Here is an 18,527-nt window from a genome sequence, read left to right on the forward strand (position 1 = left end):
TACCTACTTCAGGATCGACAAATGACGTTCTACGGTTTGCGGCTTGAGTATGCCTTGGAAGGCAGCTCGAATTTTATAGCCTGGAGGGACATAATGGAGGTTGTGCTAGAGGAAAATGGCTTGAAGGAATTCATTGATCAAGAAATTCCCAAGCCAACAACATCTGATGCACAGAATTTGGCCGAATGGAAGAAGTGTGTGGTGAAGGTGAGGCAGATAATCATTGAGGGAGTTCGAGACCACATTATCTCGAGTCTCCATTGTAAGGAAACTCCGTATACTATGTGGAAAGCATTGATGGACTTGTATCAGAACAATAGTGACCAAAGGAAATTGGCACTAAAGGAAAAACTTTGAAAAATTAAAATGGAGAAAGGCGAGACAATTCCAAAATATTTGACCAAGTTCACTTAGTGTCATGATGAACTTGGAAGTGTTGGAATCATGATTGTCTAGGATGATATGGTGAGTCTTGATCTTCTAGGGCTCCCAAAGAGTTGGCACATTTATTATGACTCTATCAATAGTCGGGAGAAGCTACCAGATTGGGAATGACTGTAGTCGGATTTGATGCAAGAGGAGATCAGAAGGAACACCAGGGATGGCTCTTCATCAAAGATTGTTGATGAAGAGAACTGTGCCTTAACGATTAAGGCGGAGAAGGGGAAAGGGAAAGCTTCCCATTCCAAATTATATTCTTATCATGGAGGTAAGAAGAAAGACATGACGAAATTTAAGTGCTTTCATTGTCATGAGCTGGACCATTTTACTACAAATTGTCCACTCAAGAAGTCCAAGAAGAAGTCCTCATGAGGAGCAGTGGGTGAGGCCTTGGCCTCTCAATTCAAGTTGGAATTTTCCCTCATTACATGCATGGTGTCATAAATGATGGGAAGTGTATGGTACTTAGACAGTGGAGCTTCATTCCACATGACTGACGACAAAGAGTTATTCAGTGACCTGGAGGAGAAATATCTTCATATGCATATCGAGATGGGTGACAACGGGAAGTATAGTGTTACTAGATTGGGCATGATTACCTTTTAGAGGGAGAATGGGGCTCCACTCTCCTCAAAGAATGTTATGTATGTGCCCGGGCTGAAGAATAACTTGGTATCCATTGCCATGCTTGAGGATAGAGGCTATGATGTGATCTTCTCGAACGGAAAGGCATTCCTTTGACACATAGCCATGGTCAAGTAAAGAAGGTAGGGATTCAGGTGAAGAATCTCTATAAGCTAGAAGAAGAGGAGTGTGCTTATTTGAGCACAAAAGCAGAAAGGGTGCAGATCCGAGACGTTGGGGAGTTGTGGCACAGACGATTGGGCCACTTGCATCATGGGGCTTTGAAGATATTTCAACAAATCTCTACCAGTCTTCCCAAAGGTACACTTGAGCAAGTTGATACATGCAAGGGGTGTACTTTGGGAAAATACATCATGTCTTCCTTTCACGGCAAAGACAATTGAGCAGAGGCTATTCTAGAGCGAGTCCATTTAGACGTGTGTGGACCATTCTCAACAACATCCATGACCAAACATAGGTATTATGTTATATTTGTTGATGACTTTTCTTGAAAATGCTCGATATTTTTCATGAAGAAAAAGGATCAAACCTTCACAAAGTTTTGTGAGTTTAAAGCATTGGTGGAGAAAGAGTCGGGCAAGAAGGTTAAAGCTCTACGGAGTGATAACAATGGTGAGTATGTCTCAAATGAGTTTAAGAACTTCTATGCAACGGAAGGGATTAAACGGGAGTTTACGACACCACATAACCCTCGACAGAACGGGGTGGCTGAGTGGAAGAACAAGAGCATAGTAGGGGAAACGAGGGCAATGTTGCGTGATCAAGGCCTACCACTACACTTGTGGGCTGAGGCATGCAACATAGCGGTTTATGTTCAGAACCATAGCCCACATAGGATACTTGAGATGAAGACAACAAAGGAGGATTATTTTGGTGAGAGGCCAGATGTTGGTCACTTCATGATTTTTGGGTCATCAGTATAATTCCATGTGACCAAATATGCACAGAAGAATATTGAGACGACAACAGAGTTGGGGATATTTGTGGGGTACACTGATACACCTCACAACTATCGGGTGTACTTTCCGACCAACAAGATGACAATGGTTTGCAGGGATGTCAGATTCAATGAGGAGAAGGCCATGCGAGTTTCCCTTGAGAGGGAGATTGAGCTACATGTGGATGAGGAGCTTTTAGCTCCTAAGGTTGAGGAGCCTCAGATTGATGTGGAGCAGCCACATGTATAGGATCCAGGAGTGGATACATCCACTTAGGTAAAGTCTTCCAGAGAGGGAAGAAAGTTCACTAGAGAGGTTGGCAGATTGTTGGATGATGCATGGGAGAATGTGGGAGCACCCACTTCTCAATGCAGGCAGAGGATGTCACCTGAGAGGTACATTGGATACATGGATCTTATGGACGAATGTGTTGTGACAGAGCCATCTTCCTTTAAGGAAGAATTGCAACAACTGGTTTGGGTTGATGCCATGGTGGAGGAGTATGACTCCATAGTTCGTAACAGTGTGTGGGATGTGGTCCCTAAACCAAAGGACAAGTCAGTGGTGAGCTCTTGTTGGATTTACAAGGTAAAACAAGCCGCATATGATAGCATGGAGAAACATAAGGCTAGATTTGTGGCCCGTGGCTTTTCACAAGTAGAGGGGATTGACTATGATGAGAACTTTACTCTTGTTGCAAGGTACTCGTCGATCAGATCTATATTAGCACTATCAACATAGATGGGTTGGAAGATACATCAGATTGATGTGAAGACAACCTTCCTTAATGGCATGATTGAGGAAAAAGTGTACATAGAGCAACCTGAAGGTTTTGAGACCTTTGATCGTCAGTCACACGTGTGCCGGCTCAAGAGAGCCTTGTATGGGCTGAAGCAATCATCCCATGCTTGGTATTCACCAGGTTGGGCTTCACAAAGAGTGAAGCAGATGTGAACCTGTACGACATAGTGGTGCAAGGTAAGTTGTTGATCATTGTACTTTATGTTGATGATCTCACATTGACAGGTGATGATCAACTGCTCAAGTCTTGGAAGGAGGACCTTGCAAGAGAGTTTGAGACGAAGGACATGGGGCTCAAGCATTACTTTCTTGGTATGGAGGTATAGCAGGGTGATGGGGAGTTGTTTGTGTCTCAGGGCAAGTATGCCAACAAGATACTCATGAGATTCCGCATGGAAAGTAGCAAACCCATGGAGACTCCTCTAGCAGGTAACTGGAGGAAGGAGGATGCTGCTTCATGGGAACTAGTGGAAGCTACTGTTTACAGGAAGCTTGTGGGTTCACTCATGTACTTGGTGAAAACACGACCAGATATGTGTTATGCAGTTAACCAACTTAGTTAAGCAATGGTTGAGCTTACCAAGTTGTATTGGATGGTGGCAAAGTATGTGGTGAAATACCTCAGGGACACTTCTCAGTATGGATTATGGTACAAATGGACAGAGGGGGTGAAGCTTCAAGGCTTCATTGATGCAGATTGGGCAAGGAGTCCATCTGACTGGAAGACAACATCAAGAGGGATCTTCAGTATTGGGTCAGCAACAATTTCTTGGTACATCAGGAAACAAAGATCGATTGCATTTAGTTCGACAGAGGTAGAGTACATGGTTGCAAGTCGGGAAACATGTGAGGCCATATGGATGAGGAAGATCCTGGTTGGTTTGTTTGGTCAACAGATGGATCCAATTGTGATTTACTGTGATAATCAAAGTTGTATCAAACCATCTTAAAATCCATTTTTCATGATTGGTCCAAGCATATTTACATCCAATATCATCATCTAGAGATTGTGTATTGAGGCGAATTATGTTGTTAGAGTACATTCCCATGGAGGAGCAAGATGCTGACATTTTGACAAAGGTATTGCCAAGATGTAAATTCAATTTTCACAGAGATAGGGTCGGGGTAGCAGATAATCCCTTTCTTGTTGAGAGGGAGTGTTGAGAAATGGCAACAAGAATTCCAGTTTAAACTGAGAATTAATATCGAATTCTATTCCCATAACAACTTGTAAATAGTTAATTAAGCTTAATTAACATAATTAGCTTAGGAATTTCAAGTTGGAAGTATTTTGGAAGTCATGTAAGTGTTCTCCCTAAATTTTAGGGGTCTAGTATGAGTTTAAATTGAGCTGTAATTATATAACTCAGTTTATTGAGTTATGGTTAGTTAAATTAGTTCTTACTGTTTGTGGAGCTAATAGAGAGTTAATAGTCAGTTAGTGCATTAGTGCATCCACAAGTGTCGCTCTAGTTAACTGAAGATTCCCTCATCAAAAACTCATGCATGTTAGTTCAGAGAAAAACCCAGTTGAGAGTAGAGTGCAGGGACAATGTACAATAAGTTGTATGATTTACTGAGTTGTAAATATCATGCATGCAATAAGAGAAGGACCTAATTTTGGATTGTGTAGTTTCAAAAGCATGAATTCCCTTTAAATATGGGCTATTCATCCTAGGAATTACGCAAGATATTAGGGGCTTGGAGAACTGCAAAATTGGCTAAGTGTTGGCCAAGAGCTAGCTTATAAGCTCAGAGAGTTGAGCATACTTGTGCGGAATTGTTCTTGTGAGAACAAGATTTTTATCTTCACTCATATTTATGATATATGCAATACAAATAGGCAGGGTTTTGAGTAGTGGATTTCCCCAGGAAAACTTATTATGTTATGTGCCATTGATTTGTCTTCTTCTTGTTCATAATTTTTTTTATTGATTTATTGGCTTCTGCTGGTTGAAAGTGGAAGTAGATTCTTGTCCCGTGCTTTAGCACATTGCATGAGCTTGTGAATCTACATGATTTTCTACAACATGTTACCCTGAGTCCATTATTTTCAAATCAATGTTATCTTCATGAGCCGCAATGGTGGTCACACTCTGTGTTTTATGTTCAGTGGGCGGATGGCTTGTCCAGGGTCCAATCATAAAGGGTTTTGCCGATGCACAATTCTGGTTAAAATTCGTAGTATTTATCTTGGAACTTGTATTCATCATAATAGGATGGGCAATCATCGGCTGGAGATGTATCACTTCGGTAACATATTATAGAACATGGGAATGGAGGGAGGATACATGGCATAATATTTTTCGGGTAGAAGATTTTTGGACAAGGTATATTGTTGAGTAGCAGGAAGAGAATGAATCCAAGAAGGGAAAACACAAAATTGATGAAAGGGTAAGTAAAATGGTTGTAGAGGAAGGAACAAAAATAGGTTTATCAAGGAGATTGCTCCAATGTGTGTATTTTCTGCAGCTTTTTGTGGTCTAATTCAACAAAGGATGTTGGTTTTTCTCGGACCTTATATTGAATAATGGACTTATGCACATGTTGTCATCAATGTTCTTATCAAAACACAAAAGGAAACTAGAGAAAGATATTTTTGAATACAGAGAAATTTGGCCAATGTAAACTTTTTGCAGGAGACTCCAAGGACTATATTTGTATCCAATAAAAAATCTACCAAACAAGCAAGGGACCTGATAAAAGAGGGCAACATGGATGGACAACATTGTAAAACCCTAATCAATTTTATCGCAAAATATAGAAAATCGTAAGTACGCATGGGTATACTATCAGCAACAACACAATATTAAAGAGGTTTGAAGTTTTTTTGGAAGCGAGATATTGGTGCTGCACTAGATGTGGAGAAGTGTGGAGAAGGGTTTTATGTGCATCAAAAAACTGTCATGGAAGCTAACAAAAATCTCATTTATTAATATAATCGTTAGGATTTCTCCCAGTCTCGAGATAGATGCATTAAAATCATACTTTGAGGCATGTGAACTGATGAATTTGGTTGAAAACGATGAACCAAAAATGGATAACTTTATGATTAAAGCGACAAATAATCTATTCAAAGGTTGCAGGAACAGATTGCAAAAAATGCTCCCATCAATAGTTCTCAAGGATAGAATTTTTTTTTAAGTGCATTAGAAGCATAAAAATGAGGTAAGCATGACTGCCTAACAACTCTAAAGGTTGCAACATCTGAGTAACCTAACCCAATCTTGAAAATTAGAAACAACAAAGAATATCCTTCTGCATTTTGTCTTGTTGTTTATAAATACTTTTATATAACTATATGTCGTATTTAAAAAATAATAATATTGTTTTTGGTTTCCTTCTTACATTGCTAGATGTCATAAGGATGCTAGCCATAAATTTAAAAGTTTCAGCATAAAATAGCACAACTAAATCTCAAAATTTACAAGCCACAAACAATATAATGATAGCATATGTAGAATATTTTCGTATTTCCTTCAAAAGGTTCAGAGAATATCTGTTGGTTTCATTCTTACACTATTCATTGATAGACTATTCATCGCTCTTTTTCTTTCAGCCAAAAGAAAATGCATAGGAACTGAAACTTGCATAGAAACTAAAACTTATGATGAAACAAAGAAAATGCATAGCAACTGAAACTTATAGTGAGAATTTCTTTGATTGAAACTTGCCATTTGATTTGCTTTTTTGGCAAGTTATTCTCATTTCCTTTTTTAGCAATCATATCCATAGCCAAAACGACCTCTGTAAAAAGAACGTGCATGGATGCCTCATATTGATTCAGTAGATATGAGAAAATGACATAGGCGATTTATTGTCTAGGAAAGGGCTTTCATTTCCATATTAATATCCAAATTCGGTCCCTGCTGCAAAAGAATTTCCGCTACAGGAATCACCACCTTATGGTTTGCAATAGGATTCCCAAAAAGAAGAATGAATTTATCCACCATTGATAGGGCAGGGCTTGAAGAGGAAGTTCAGGGCTGAATTGAAGAGTTCAAGGCTAACTTAAGAGTAATTAAGAGGCATAAATCATATCATGCCTCTTGAGGAACTCCATGACTAAGGTAATGACAGAGCTGAGGCGCAGGGAGAAGAGAGATCATATTTTAGACAAACTATTTCAAAGAGGCTTAGGCTCTGCCAATGCAAGTGCATGCAGCTTGCCATTAAGTGGTGGGCTACCAACTGCCAACTAAAATATTTTGGATATCCATATTCGATAAAAAGTTTAAGTCCGCAATAAGACCAAACTTTGGATAAAAAGAACTTGGCAACCTTTGTTTAAAATACAACTTTGGATAAAATAACTTGGCCTGACTAAAATAACCTCGAGGCATGTGAAGTTTGCAATAAGAGGGAAAACTCAAAACATTGGTTAAAAATTTCATTAAGGAAATTTCTAATCCCAAATTTTGGTTGAAGAGGAAAATTGAGAATTTTTTTTGGTCAAATGATGAATTAATCTCCCGTCAATGCCGGAGTGATCGTTATACTCCATGCATTTCCGTAGGCAGGGAATAATAATAAATGGTCATCCATAAAGGGATAAATAAATTATATATATGGAGCATGTGGGGGACATAAGCTAAGTATGGATTTATGTTGAATAATGGAATGACTTTATTTTGGTTAATGGTTAAGTAGGGCCCAAAATGGTTTTACTTTTCTTAATCCAAAATTGTATCGTAAACATATATGTCGGTTTGGTTTGGTTTTGAGTTTTTTTTAATAAGTTTGTAAAGTCATTATTTTAATTAAAATTTTTCATCTAGGTATCAAAGATGCTAGTATATATTTTTAGTTTTTTTTTTAGTTTCTTCTAATTTAATGAATGGGTTTAAAATAATAATTTTCTTCCATGTTTAAATTCATGAATATATTTTCACTTGTACTAAGAGCATTGATATTTTTCTTCACTTGGTAGATATGAGGTAAGATGAATCTAGACTAATTTAATTATTAATTATACTTATAGTTTTTTTTTGTAAGCAATGGTAGTACCTTCCTTTTCTATTCACAATAGCCAATTAAACCAAATACAACGTTTTGGTGGCCTCAACTTGCCAAGAAGGGAAACCAAGTTTGTTGGCCACTTGAGTTTGCTATAAGCCGTCCAGTAACAAAATTTAACCAGTCTTTCCATCCAAGCTATATGCACTATGCAGTTAAAAACACTTAACAAACTAAAAATTAACATATAAAAGTCTGAAAAAAAGAGCTATCCGCCAAAAAATCAAAATAAACAGTGAAGGATTATTCCTTCCGGTCTTCATTGACCAAATCAACGTTTGCAGGAGCTTCCATGGGGTCCTTGGGTGCCTGAGTCATCTGGATTAACCTAATTATACTTATAGTTATATGTATTAATTTTATCTATTTTAATTTTAATTTTATTGCTATGTAATTTGACCGAGTAAAAATGTTCAACAAGACATGACAAACATTACAACATCTCTTCCATACTGGCGGGAGAACGTCTCTTAGCGCAATGATTATAAATTTACCATGCTACTTAATGTTAACCACATATCAAGGCAAAGAAAATTGGAATCAAAGAGGAAGATAAATATTATATTTAAAAATGACACATACACATCTACTACACTAATAAATAAACGATTCAATGTTATTTTTTTATTAAATTTTTATTACAAGTCACAAATTTAGATTTTTATATTAATATTCATGTAAATATTAAATTATTGCTAATGTTAATAATAAATTATTATTTTAGTATTAATGTTAGGTTATGGTATGATTAAACATTATTGATAAATATTTTTTGTATTAAATTATATTTTAATAATAATAATATGAGTACCGCATTGGGGGTGGATGAACATGAAGTACTTGCTTGCGTTGATGACCAACTTTGCAACAATCCAAATCCTGCACCTCTAGTCAATCCAGTCATTCCAGGTACTATTGATATTGCCACACGCCTCTTGATTGTTTCAGTTAACTTATGGTTTTTCTACTCCACTTGGAATTTACTAGTGTTGTGGCATAATGTCTTGCATAAAGAAGCCTTGGTCAACAAGCCTTTTTGTATGTATCCAGTTAGTATATAGACATTTATGTAGGTTTTAACCTCGTACAGAAATTACCTGCATACGAATTCTAAGAACAGAAAATAAACAAATGCGAGAGTATAACACATAAAACACATATACACAGAGATTTTCCCTTGGATCCAAAAACCGAGACTACTAGATTGATTTTTCATTATGTTCCTTTCAATGTTACAATACATATTTATACATGCTGAAGCATCCAATACCATGGGCCGAAAAACATCGCGCCCAAAACCATGGACCGAAAACCATCGCGTCCAAAACCATGTGTGAAAACCATGCACAAAACCATAGGTAGGTCCGCCCAACCTAATATAGGCTCCAAATTTTTTTTCCTCAGGGCGCTGCCCCCCTCAAACCCCTTAGACAGGGGGGACAACTTTCCCCCCTCAAACCCCTTAGACAGGGGGGGCTACCACCCCCCCGTGACCCCCTCGCTGCGCAATCAGCTATGTAGGCTAGTTATGGAAAGAATATAACACAACCCAACAATTTAGGACAAAAGACAATAACATTTTCCAATTTTTTGGTTTCCAATATGAAAAACCACTGAGAATTTTTTTTGTTGATATTATGTAATTTACTATCAGTTTAATAAAATAAAACTTATTTACAAATAATATAAATATTAACATTAATATTGAAAATAAATATTTATACTTCAAATAATATATATATTTTATAAACCTTGGTAGGACCTTCTGTTTTCTATTTATAAAAGACAAGTTTACACCACATAGATGAGATAGGTGGCCTCAACTTGCCCAATGGGAAACCAAGTTTGTTGGCCACCTATCCTCGTTATATGCCATCCAAAAGTAATATAGTTTAAGGCGATCTACCCAAGCTATATATACATCTATATCATGATAAGAGTCTGAGTTTTTGTCTATCATAAGCATACATTAATAAAAGTAAATGTTATCCGCTAAAAACCAAAAAAACATTCAGGAACCTGACTATTCCTTTTGATCCTCTGAGGCTGAGTCAACCGGGGCCAGGTCTTCAGCTGAGTCTCTTGGTGCTTCTGCCAGCTCAATAATACAAGGGATATGCCTTTGAATACGATCTAGGCGAATGTCCTGCTTGCACAACTGGAACTGGATGGCCTGCAGGTCTTTCTTGTAGTTTGGCATGTCCTGGAGGGTCAGTGCCATCCCCATTGATAGTTGCTCCATTGCCTTCCCCATGAGGCTCTTCATGAGCCAATACAAGTATAGAGTCTGCTTGAATTGTGTGAGTCTCCCCCTTGTGTTCCCTGGGTCTGGGATTACCTCACGCTAGGCCTCCATTTCCTCTTCTGAATCTGCCTCCTCTTTTATCTGTGCCTCCCAATCTTCTAAGATCTTCCTGATACCTACATCCGTCCCTACCCTGTACGTTGTGGCCACTTCATTGATAAGCCTTTCTACTAGCTTCCTTCCACGTCTGGGCTCTGAGGTGCCTGAGTCAGCTGCACGAGGCAACTCCCTTCCCCTTCTACCTTGTCCTCTTCCACGGGATGGTCTTGCCATATCTCCTATTGTGCGAACCTGTTCACATACATTTCGAATTAGAGCATAAACATTAAGTTCCAGACTTTCCACAATGTTGTCACTTCCCCACCTTTCCACAATGCTGCCACTTCCCCTCTCCTCGTCTTTCCTGCCACACTCGTCTCTACCCCGGTGACCCTCTGCCCACGGCTGCAATGCCTCTCCTCTACCAGGATTACGAGCGCCTCTCCCCTGCCAAGCAATAGCCTCTCCGCCTTTTTGGTGTTTTCCTCTCTTTGCTCTGCGCCCGGGGGTAGTGTCCTAGTGCCTAGTTCAAGTGAAGCTTTCGGCACTGACCGCCCTCCCCTCGAACTAGATAGCCACTACAACCATCCACTCCTCTCTGCCACTCCCAATTACCCTCCCTCGCATCTGCTTATCTACCTGCTCCCCTTCCTCACTGGTTATCAGGCAGGCCAGCTTAATTGCGGGTGATTCCTCATGGTCCTGTCCCTGATGGTCTCTCTCTTTGCCACTTATAGGTTCAAACCCAGTCCCCTTCCCTCCCAGTATGCCCAAGTCTCTCCCACCTATTTCTCGACACCCCTCTCTGGTCATATCCCTCATTCCCCCCCATAGAAACTCAGAAACAGAATTACAAAAGACGAGTAGAGATAGATAACATACTCGGTGTTGCTTCAAATGTGTCGTTGCAGGTCTCTGGGTTGATAATCCTCGTCGATTCTCCGTCTCTCCTCCACAGCTATGCTCTCCCCGTCACCCTTCATTCCTTCATAATCCCCATCCTTCCCTCTCTATCCCATCCATCCTCCTGTCCTGTCCTTCCCACCTCCATCACTACCCTGGCACTGGCTGCCACTTCTCCATGCCCCTCTGTACATTATCATGTGGGAGGCCACCGCACCCATCGCCATGAGCGTGTGGGCTGCGGTGGGCTGTACCCAGCATTCAGTTACCCTGACAACCATATCTGTCCTGCATTCTCGGGCACTCACCCCGATTGGGGGAATATTATTATTATTATTGATAGTAATAATATTAAAAATATTAAAACATAATATTACATTAATAATAATAATATTAAAATTAATAGTAATAATATTATTATTAGTAAAAATGATAATATTATTTTATATTAAAAATAATATTATTAATAACATTATTGCGCTGAGAGGCACTTTAATCTAGTATAAGTGAGTTGTTGTAGTAGTGCGTTAGATAAAGAGTTAGATCATATAATAATAATAATAATAATAATAATAATAATAGCTAATTAAAAAAAAACATTTAAATTGAAATTATTATATTGCAATTTTGTTCCTAGTAATAAAATTACGAACAATTTAAAAAAAAAACCATAATATATTAATCATTCTAGAATAACTTATAATAATAATGATTCATATCCATAACATGAAAAACATATCCCAAGATCCAGGTGTTGGTCATCAAGCTCAAGGCATTAATTGCTTCTTGAATCCAATGCATAGATCAAATGGCATGGAACTTCAACAACGCCATTGGCATGCCTTCCACGATGTCTTGGGTTTGGAGCAAGGAAGATGGTGTCAATTCCACCCTCCTCTTGCATTTAAAGTGAATTAAACACAATTTCAATCACCTTGCGATCTGGTGAGATGAAAACAATGTTAAAAGGTTTGGTGTCCATGACAATGGCCACCCACTTCCTCAGTTGCTTGAAGGTGGAGACAGGGTTCAGATCCATGGAATTGAATTTGATTTCATAACAATCATGGTGCAAGAATGTGAGCAATCCCGTAGGGGTGGCCTAGGAAGATGCAAACCTCCCCTCCCTCCCTGGCATGGGAAAGGGGACAAGCAATTTTATTGCAACATCCCTTCTCACTATCGTCGAATGGTGGTTGATGCAGAAGCTCAGGAGATCAGGGTCATGGGTGACCACCTTTGGGCTCTACGAAGCCTCCTTGGTTGCCATTACAAGGATCAGGAATATGTCAATGTCTTGCTCGATTATAATGTTTCGAAATGGATTTTCATCAACACCACACAAGAGCAACCCACTCCTGCATTGCTAGCCTTCTAGGCATGCAACTCCTATGCTTTGTGTTTCCCTCTACTGATATCGTGGATGACTCCCCCTCACTCTCTCAAGTGCATACTAGAGCTCACCACAACATGCCACACAACCCTTCTCTTAGGCGATGCCAGTCTTTTGGCGATTCGAAGCATGCCTCAGCTAGCTTAGGCCCCTCCAAAAACAACAACGACCAAGTCAGCAATTAGGGTGGCTCTCCTCTCTAATGAAAATTTGAGTTTCCAACCTCCTATAGCTAGCCAAATTCCATCGGGATCCCTCTGCCAGATGAAACAAATTATTTCAAGCCATGCATTGTGGTCTAGGAAGACCCTCCAGAGCACTAGTTGGGCTTTGCTTGATAATCAATGTAGCCTCTTTTGCTGCTTTAATGCATCTTTGTTCTTGGATCTAGCTATGGTTATGCTTATCTTGTTGTTATGTAGTTGTCAGGAGGCTCTCAGAATTCTCCTCTAGGAGCAGAGGTATCCTCATGCTTGCCTACGCCATCTTCTCTCTCAACTTTAGGGGCATGTCCACGTCTAGTTTTTGTTGAGCTCTAAAGCTGAGAAGGCTGTAATTTTTGTACCACTTCTGTAATTTTTTTTTTTTTTAACTGTAACGGTTATGGAATTTTATTGAATCTGGTGGAAAAGGAGAGGGGCTTTGCCGAGGCAGCCCTGCTTACAACTTGCTTGTGCTTCTAATACAGCTGCTGAAACAAACTATTATGGAGGAGTTTCTATGAAGCTATCCTCATTGATGAAGAGCCGCCCTCTGACCAGTGCGCTTCCTTTGTTTGCCATCAAGTCCGCTTCACTGTTGGAAGTTCTGAGAATATGATATAATTTGGTGGTTGTAAAGTATGAAAGAGCTCTTTTTAGTCTTTCCAGAGTTCTGTTGAGACCTGCATTTCGGAATAACTCTCCATCCCTCAACTTCTTTATTAGAATCTCCGAGTCTCCAAAGATCTGGATATCCTTGACCCCTTTTGCTCTGGCAATTTGGCAGGCTTTAAGGAGACTGAGAAGTTCTGCTTGATTGTTGGTCTTCACGCCGAGGCCCCAGTAGAAAAAATCTCTGGAGCGCCCTTCAGGAGAGAAGATGATCCCACCGGCGCCCGAGGGGCCAGGGTTACCTTTAGAAGCCCCGTCAAAGAATATTGTATGAATGTTTTGAGCTCTCCACCACTTCTGGAATGTTTCATCTGCATCTCTTTTCTTCCAGGTTGGGTGCTCTAGATTAGGTGCAAAGAGAGTTTTCCTGTTTTGCAATGTAAGCTTTCCAATCCAACGCTTCTCAACCTGCTGTAGAGTTTCATCTTCTTTATAGTACTGTTGCTGCACCGTCTCTAGGAGAAGCGATCTAGCCTTGGCTGCTACCTGCAAAGAAGTTAACTGATGTTCCTTGAAAACCTTCTGATTGCGGGCCAACCAGATTTTCCAGCAGACGAACTTGGGCAGCGCATTCCAAATTTTATTCCAAATCGATTTTTGCTGTATGTGTCGAGGGTACCGGCGGCTCCATTCAGAAAAGAGATCCGGAATTGTTATGTGAGCCGGGGAGGTTATATGTAGATCTTGCAGCGTATGTTCCCAAACTGCCTTTGCAAATTGACAGTCGATAAAAAGGTGTTGCACAGTCTCGGCGTGGCTTCTACAGAGGGCGCACCAATGAGGGCCGGCAAAACTTCTTTTTGCAAGGTTATCACCTGTTAGGATCTTATTATGGATCAGGGTCCAGACAAAAAAATTGATTTTCGGAAGCGCAGTGGGAGCCCATATGTTTTTCCAAAGCGCTGGACTGTGCTTGCTGTTTCCTTTTATTTGATATGCTTTGTATCCTTCCGCAGCAGAGTAATCGCCAGAATGGCCCCAACCCCATCGATCTGTCATTGCTCTGTGGATCGGGGCGGCCTCTTCGAGTTGCTCCATGAAGATGTTCAGTTGATGCAGTAGATGGGCTGGTGGTGCAGGGATTGCCCAACCTGTCCAATCGCCTTGCTGGTCCCATTCAGATATGTCATAGAGACTTGTCTTCCCGGTAGAGGTTAACCACTCTATTAAACCTGCGATTTCTTCATTTTCCTTTATGGCATCTCGCCCCATTATCCTATCATTCCAGATGCTGGTTTTCTTGCCATTCCCCGGTATTCTGTAGATTTTACTATTGAAAATTTTGCTGCTCTTGAGACAGAGTTTCCACAAAAGAGTGCTGTTGGCTGTGTGGTCCAATCGAAGGTTTCTTAACTCATCACTGGTAGTGTATTTTGAGCGAAGAGTGGCGCTGACAGGGTGACTTGGCTCTTTATACATTTTCCACAGGATCTTACTGCCTAGAGCAAGATTAACCAGAGAGGGATCTTTGATTTGGAGACCTCCTTCATCGAAAGGCTTCTTGACAGTTTCCCAGTTGACCAGGTGCAGATTCTTGTCGTTTCCCCTGCCCCCTTGCCAGAGGAAATTCCTAAGAAGAGAGGAGATTTGGTCCATGATATTTCTGGGAGCAAGCAGAAAGGCAGCTTGGTAAATTATTAAAGAGGAGAGCTGTGATTTGATTAAAACAACCTTACCTCCTTTTGTCAGCCAATGGCCTCCCCATTTCGAGATTTTGGCTTTGAATTTGCAGATTATGTCACTCCACAGCGATCTTTTGTTCACTCCTGAGATTATAGGGAGACCGAGATATCTGATGCTCTCCCATTGTGAATGCCCTTTGAATCCAAGAGTGTTGGCTATGTTAATGAGTTCCTGGTGGTTTGTATTCCAGCTGAAGACTTCGCTTTTGCTTTCATTTACCAATGCTCCTGAGACTTTGCAGTAGCTCCTAATGACCTTGCCAAAGGCTTTTGCAATTCTGATTGAGGCACCCCCCAGAAGAATCGAATCATCTGCAAATAAAGCATGGTTTATGGGGCTTAATCTACTGGTGATTTTGAGGCCCGGGATGGAGCCTGACAGTCTTTCATCTTCGAGTTTTCTGCTTAATGCTTCTGCCATTATGATGTAGAGATAGGGAGAGAGAGGGCATCCCTGCCTGATGCCTCTCTTCGCTTTAAAGAAGTTTGCAGGTCTGCCATTTATGAGAGGAGCTATCCATGGATTGTTCATGCAGGCTTTTAGAAGATTAACAAACTGAATGGAGAAGCCAAAGGACAGCAAGACTTTGCTGAGAAATTCTCTATTAACTCTGTCGAACGCGTTTGCCATATCTAGCTTTATTAACATGCCTTTCTCCTTTCTCTGCTGGCTTGTGTGGATGGTCTCTTGAACTTGGATGACGTTGTCGAGGATGTGTCTACCCTTCACAAAACCTCCTTGAGATGTTGAGATGATTCTAGGGAGCAAGGGCTTCATTCTATTGGCCATCAGCTTTGCCAAGATCTTATAGGAAGCATTACATAAGGAAATTGGCCTGAATCTGGCAAAAGTTTCCGGGTTAGATTCCTTGGGGATCAGAGCTAAGTAGGTTGAGTTGGTGCTACCACCTACTTTGGCTTTTGACATGAATCCCCTTACCATCCTTTGGAGGTCATATTTTATTATGTCCCAGCAGACTTTGTAGAAGTGAATGGAAAAACCGTCCGGTCCGGGGGCCTTGTCAGAGTCCATGGACCAGATGGTTTTGATAATTTCTTCCTCTGTGACAGGTTTACATAACTCTGCATTGTTCTCAGGCGAAATTAAGGAGGGTATGTGATTGAGAAATTCTGCTTCCTCCATTTCTTCACCTTGATCATCCGAGCTGAAGAGATTCTGAAAGTGTTGTTCTGCAGCTTCTTTGACTTGTTGATTGCCCTTGCAGATTTGGCCCGTCATAGTCTTTATTTCTGTTATGTGGTTCCTAGACAATCTAGCCCTGTACTGCCGGTGGAAAAAAGAGGTGTTGCGGTCCCCTCCTTTTAGCCACAGGCTCCTTGATTTTAGTCTCCAATATTCTTCCTCGTTTCTGAAAGATTTATAGGCTGCTCTCTGCGCTCTAATTTCCTTTTCCAAGAGGTTTTCATTAATAATTTTGCTTTCCATATTATTTTGCAGGGAATGCAGGGCCTGGACAGCTGCAACTCTTAGAGAGGTGGGGTTGGGCGCTGGCTTCTTGATCCATTCTTTCAAAGCTTTTTTAGTGAGCTTCAGTTTTTGCTCCCAAACAAAGCTTGGGGATATTTGCAATGGGGGTGTTCCAGGATGCTTTCACCGTGTCCATAAAGCCTTCTCTTTCAATCCACTGAGGAGAGAATCGAAAGGGAATGGGGCCCAAGTCTTCTTCATCTTCTAGGCAGAGCTGAACTGGCTTGTGATCCGAGGAAAATTTGGGCAGGATTTTTGATGTTATGATTTTCTTGTTCATGAGGAGAGATTGCACAAGAAAGCGATCGAGCCGAGCAGAGATGTGGTCTGTTCCAGATCTATTATTTGACCAGGTATATAAACCGTGTAATGGGTTAAAGTCATGAAGATCCCAAGTCTGAGCGATTTCCTCCACAACGCCCACCATAGGGTCCTTGTGATCAGTGCCTCCTCTTTTTTCTTTGGCTTTCAGGACAATATTGAGATCACCCGCGAGGATGATGTTGTTAGGGGCTTCCTGTTCGAGGAAATCTGCCAAAGACTTCCAACAGTCTCTTTTTTCTGAATAGTTAACTGGAACATAAAGATTGACCAAAGAGATAGTTAACTTACTTGAAGTGTGGGTGAGTTCTGTGTAGATCCAGTGCAAGGTCTCATGAGTGCTAATCAGCTGGAATAGTTCTCCATTCCAGAGCGTTGCCAGGCCTCCCGAGGATCCCCGAGCGCTGACAGCTATGCCTGAGTTCTTCTTCCATTTTGAGTTTCCGGTTTCTAGCAGGGGTTGTCCTGCTATCTTAGTCTCTTGGAGCATGAGGATATCTGCAGGTTCCGATTTTAGAAGGTCTTTTACTGCTTCGACTTTTGCGGGGCTCCCCAGTCCTCTGCAATTCCAAGAGACTAATTTCATTATTTACCTATGCTTGGGGTGGAACCGCCCTTGGAAGTCCTGGGCCTGTTACTTCTCCCGATTGTCATTTCTATCGTGGATTGGCTCCCTTGGGTTTTGAACCTTTCTGCTTCTTCTTCTCTTTTTTCTTTACGGGATTTCCTTCCTGGTCTTTTTAATGGCCTCTCATAGAGTTCTTCTTCTGAAGACTCAGAGCTTATAGCTGGCTTTTTCTTCGCGATGTCAGCATACGTGGGACTTGAGGGGCTGCCTTGGTTGGCTTCAATGTGGATTTCACCTCCTGCCTCTTTGCTTTTTGGTGAGGTTTCCTCAGGATTCTCATTAGCCTGAGCTTTGGTCGGCAGATCTGGTTGCGCCTCCTCAGATCCTTTTTCGTTATCTCCTGTTTCCTGAGCTGGGGTATCATTGTTCCTGTCACTTGTTGGAGCGCTTTTTCCTGAGTTTTTCTTTGCTTGGACTGATCTTTGGACTAAGGTCCATTGTTCTCCATTCTGTTTCTCAACCTGTTCCTCTGCTTTCTTCTTACAGTTCTTGGCGAAGTGGCCATAGCCATGACAGTGTCTGCATTTAAATGGGAGCTGTTCGTAATCAAGCTCTTGGATGTGAGACCAACCTGCCACCGTGAGCTTGATCGCTTCCGGCAATCCTTCTTCGAGATCCACTTCGACGCAGATGCGCGCACAAGAGTATTGATCTCTTCTTACTGCCTGATCTATATACTTGCCTAGAGCGTTCCCAATGGTCTGGAACGATTTTTGGTTCCAGCAGTGAAGGGGCAGATGGGGAAGTCTTACCCACACCGGTACCGCGGATGGAACATCTTGAGTGGGATCAAAATCTGGATTCCATTGATTTAGATAGAGTCCCTGCGGCCCCATGAAGTAGGGGCCGTTTCTGAAAATTAGGCTTCTGTCTTCTGAGCATTCAAAGACAAAGACGAAGTACCCTTTGCCCACGAAGTAACTCTTCACACCATTTTTTATGAGAGATTGCCAGTTTCTTTGGGTCCATTCCTCCACAGATTTGGGAGAGGGCCATAGGCCTGTAAACTGGCCAATGAGGCCTTTTTCAGACAGGTTCAGAGCGGCTTTGCAGG

The 18,527-nt window shown here is 41.1% G+C and overlaps 1 protein-coding gene across 1 annotated transcript; it reads right to left on the reverse strand.

Moving 5' to 3' along the window:
* Positions 1-16,576: 16,576 nt before the first annotated feature.
* Positions 16,577-18,309, reverse strand: LOC149198684 (uncharacterized). Its single transcript, XM_089400336.1, has 2 exons — positions 17,663-18,309; positions 16,577-17,405 (listed from the first exon to the last, which is right to left on the reverse strand). Exons 1-2 carry the CDS (start codon positions 18,307-18,309, stop codon positions 16,577-16,579), a joined length of 1,476 nt encoding a protein of 491 aa, XP_089256462.1.
* Between the last annotated feature and the right edge of the window lie 218 nt (positions 18,310-18,527).

This window comes from Pinus tabuliformis, chromosome 2_1 (genome assembly GCF_031772625.1).
Source record: "Pinus tabuliformis cultivar Carrire ecotype Pingquan chromosome 2_1, CPIR1, whole genome shotgun sequence".
Lineage (NCBI taxonomy): Eukaryota > Viridiplantae > Streptophyta > Pinopsida > Pinales > Pinaceae > Pinus > Pinus tabuliformis.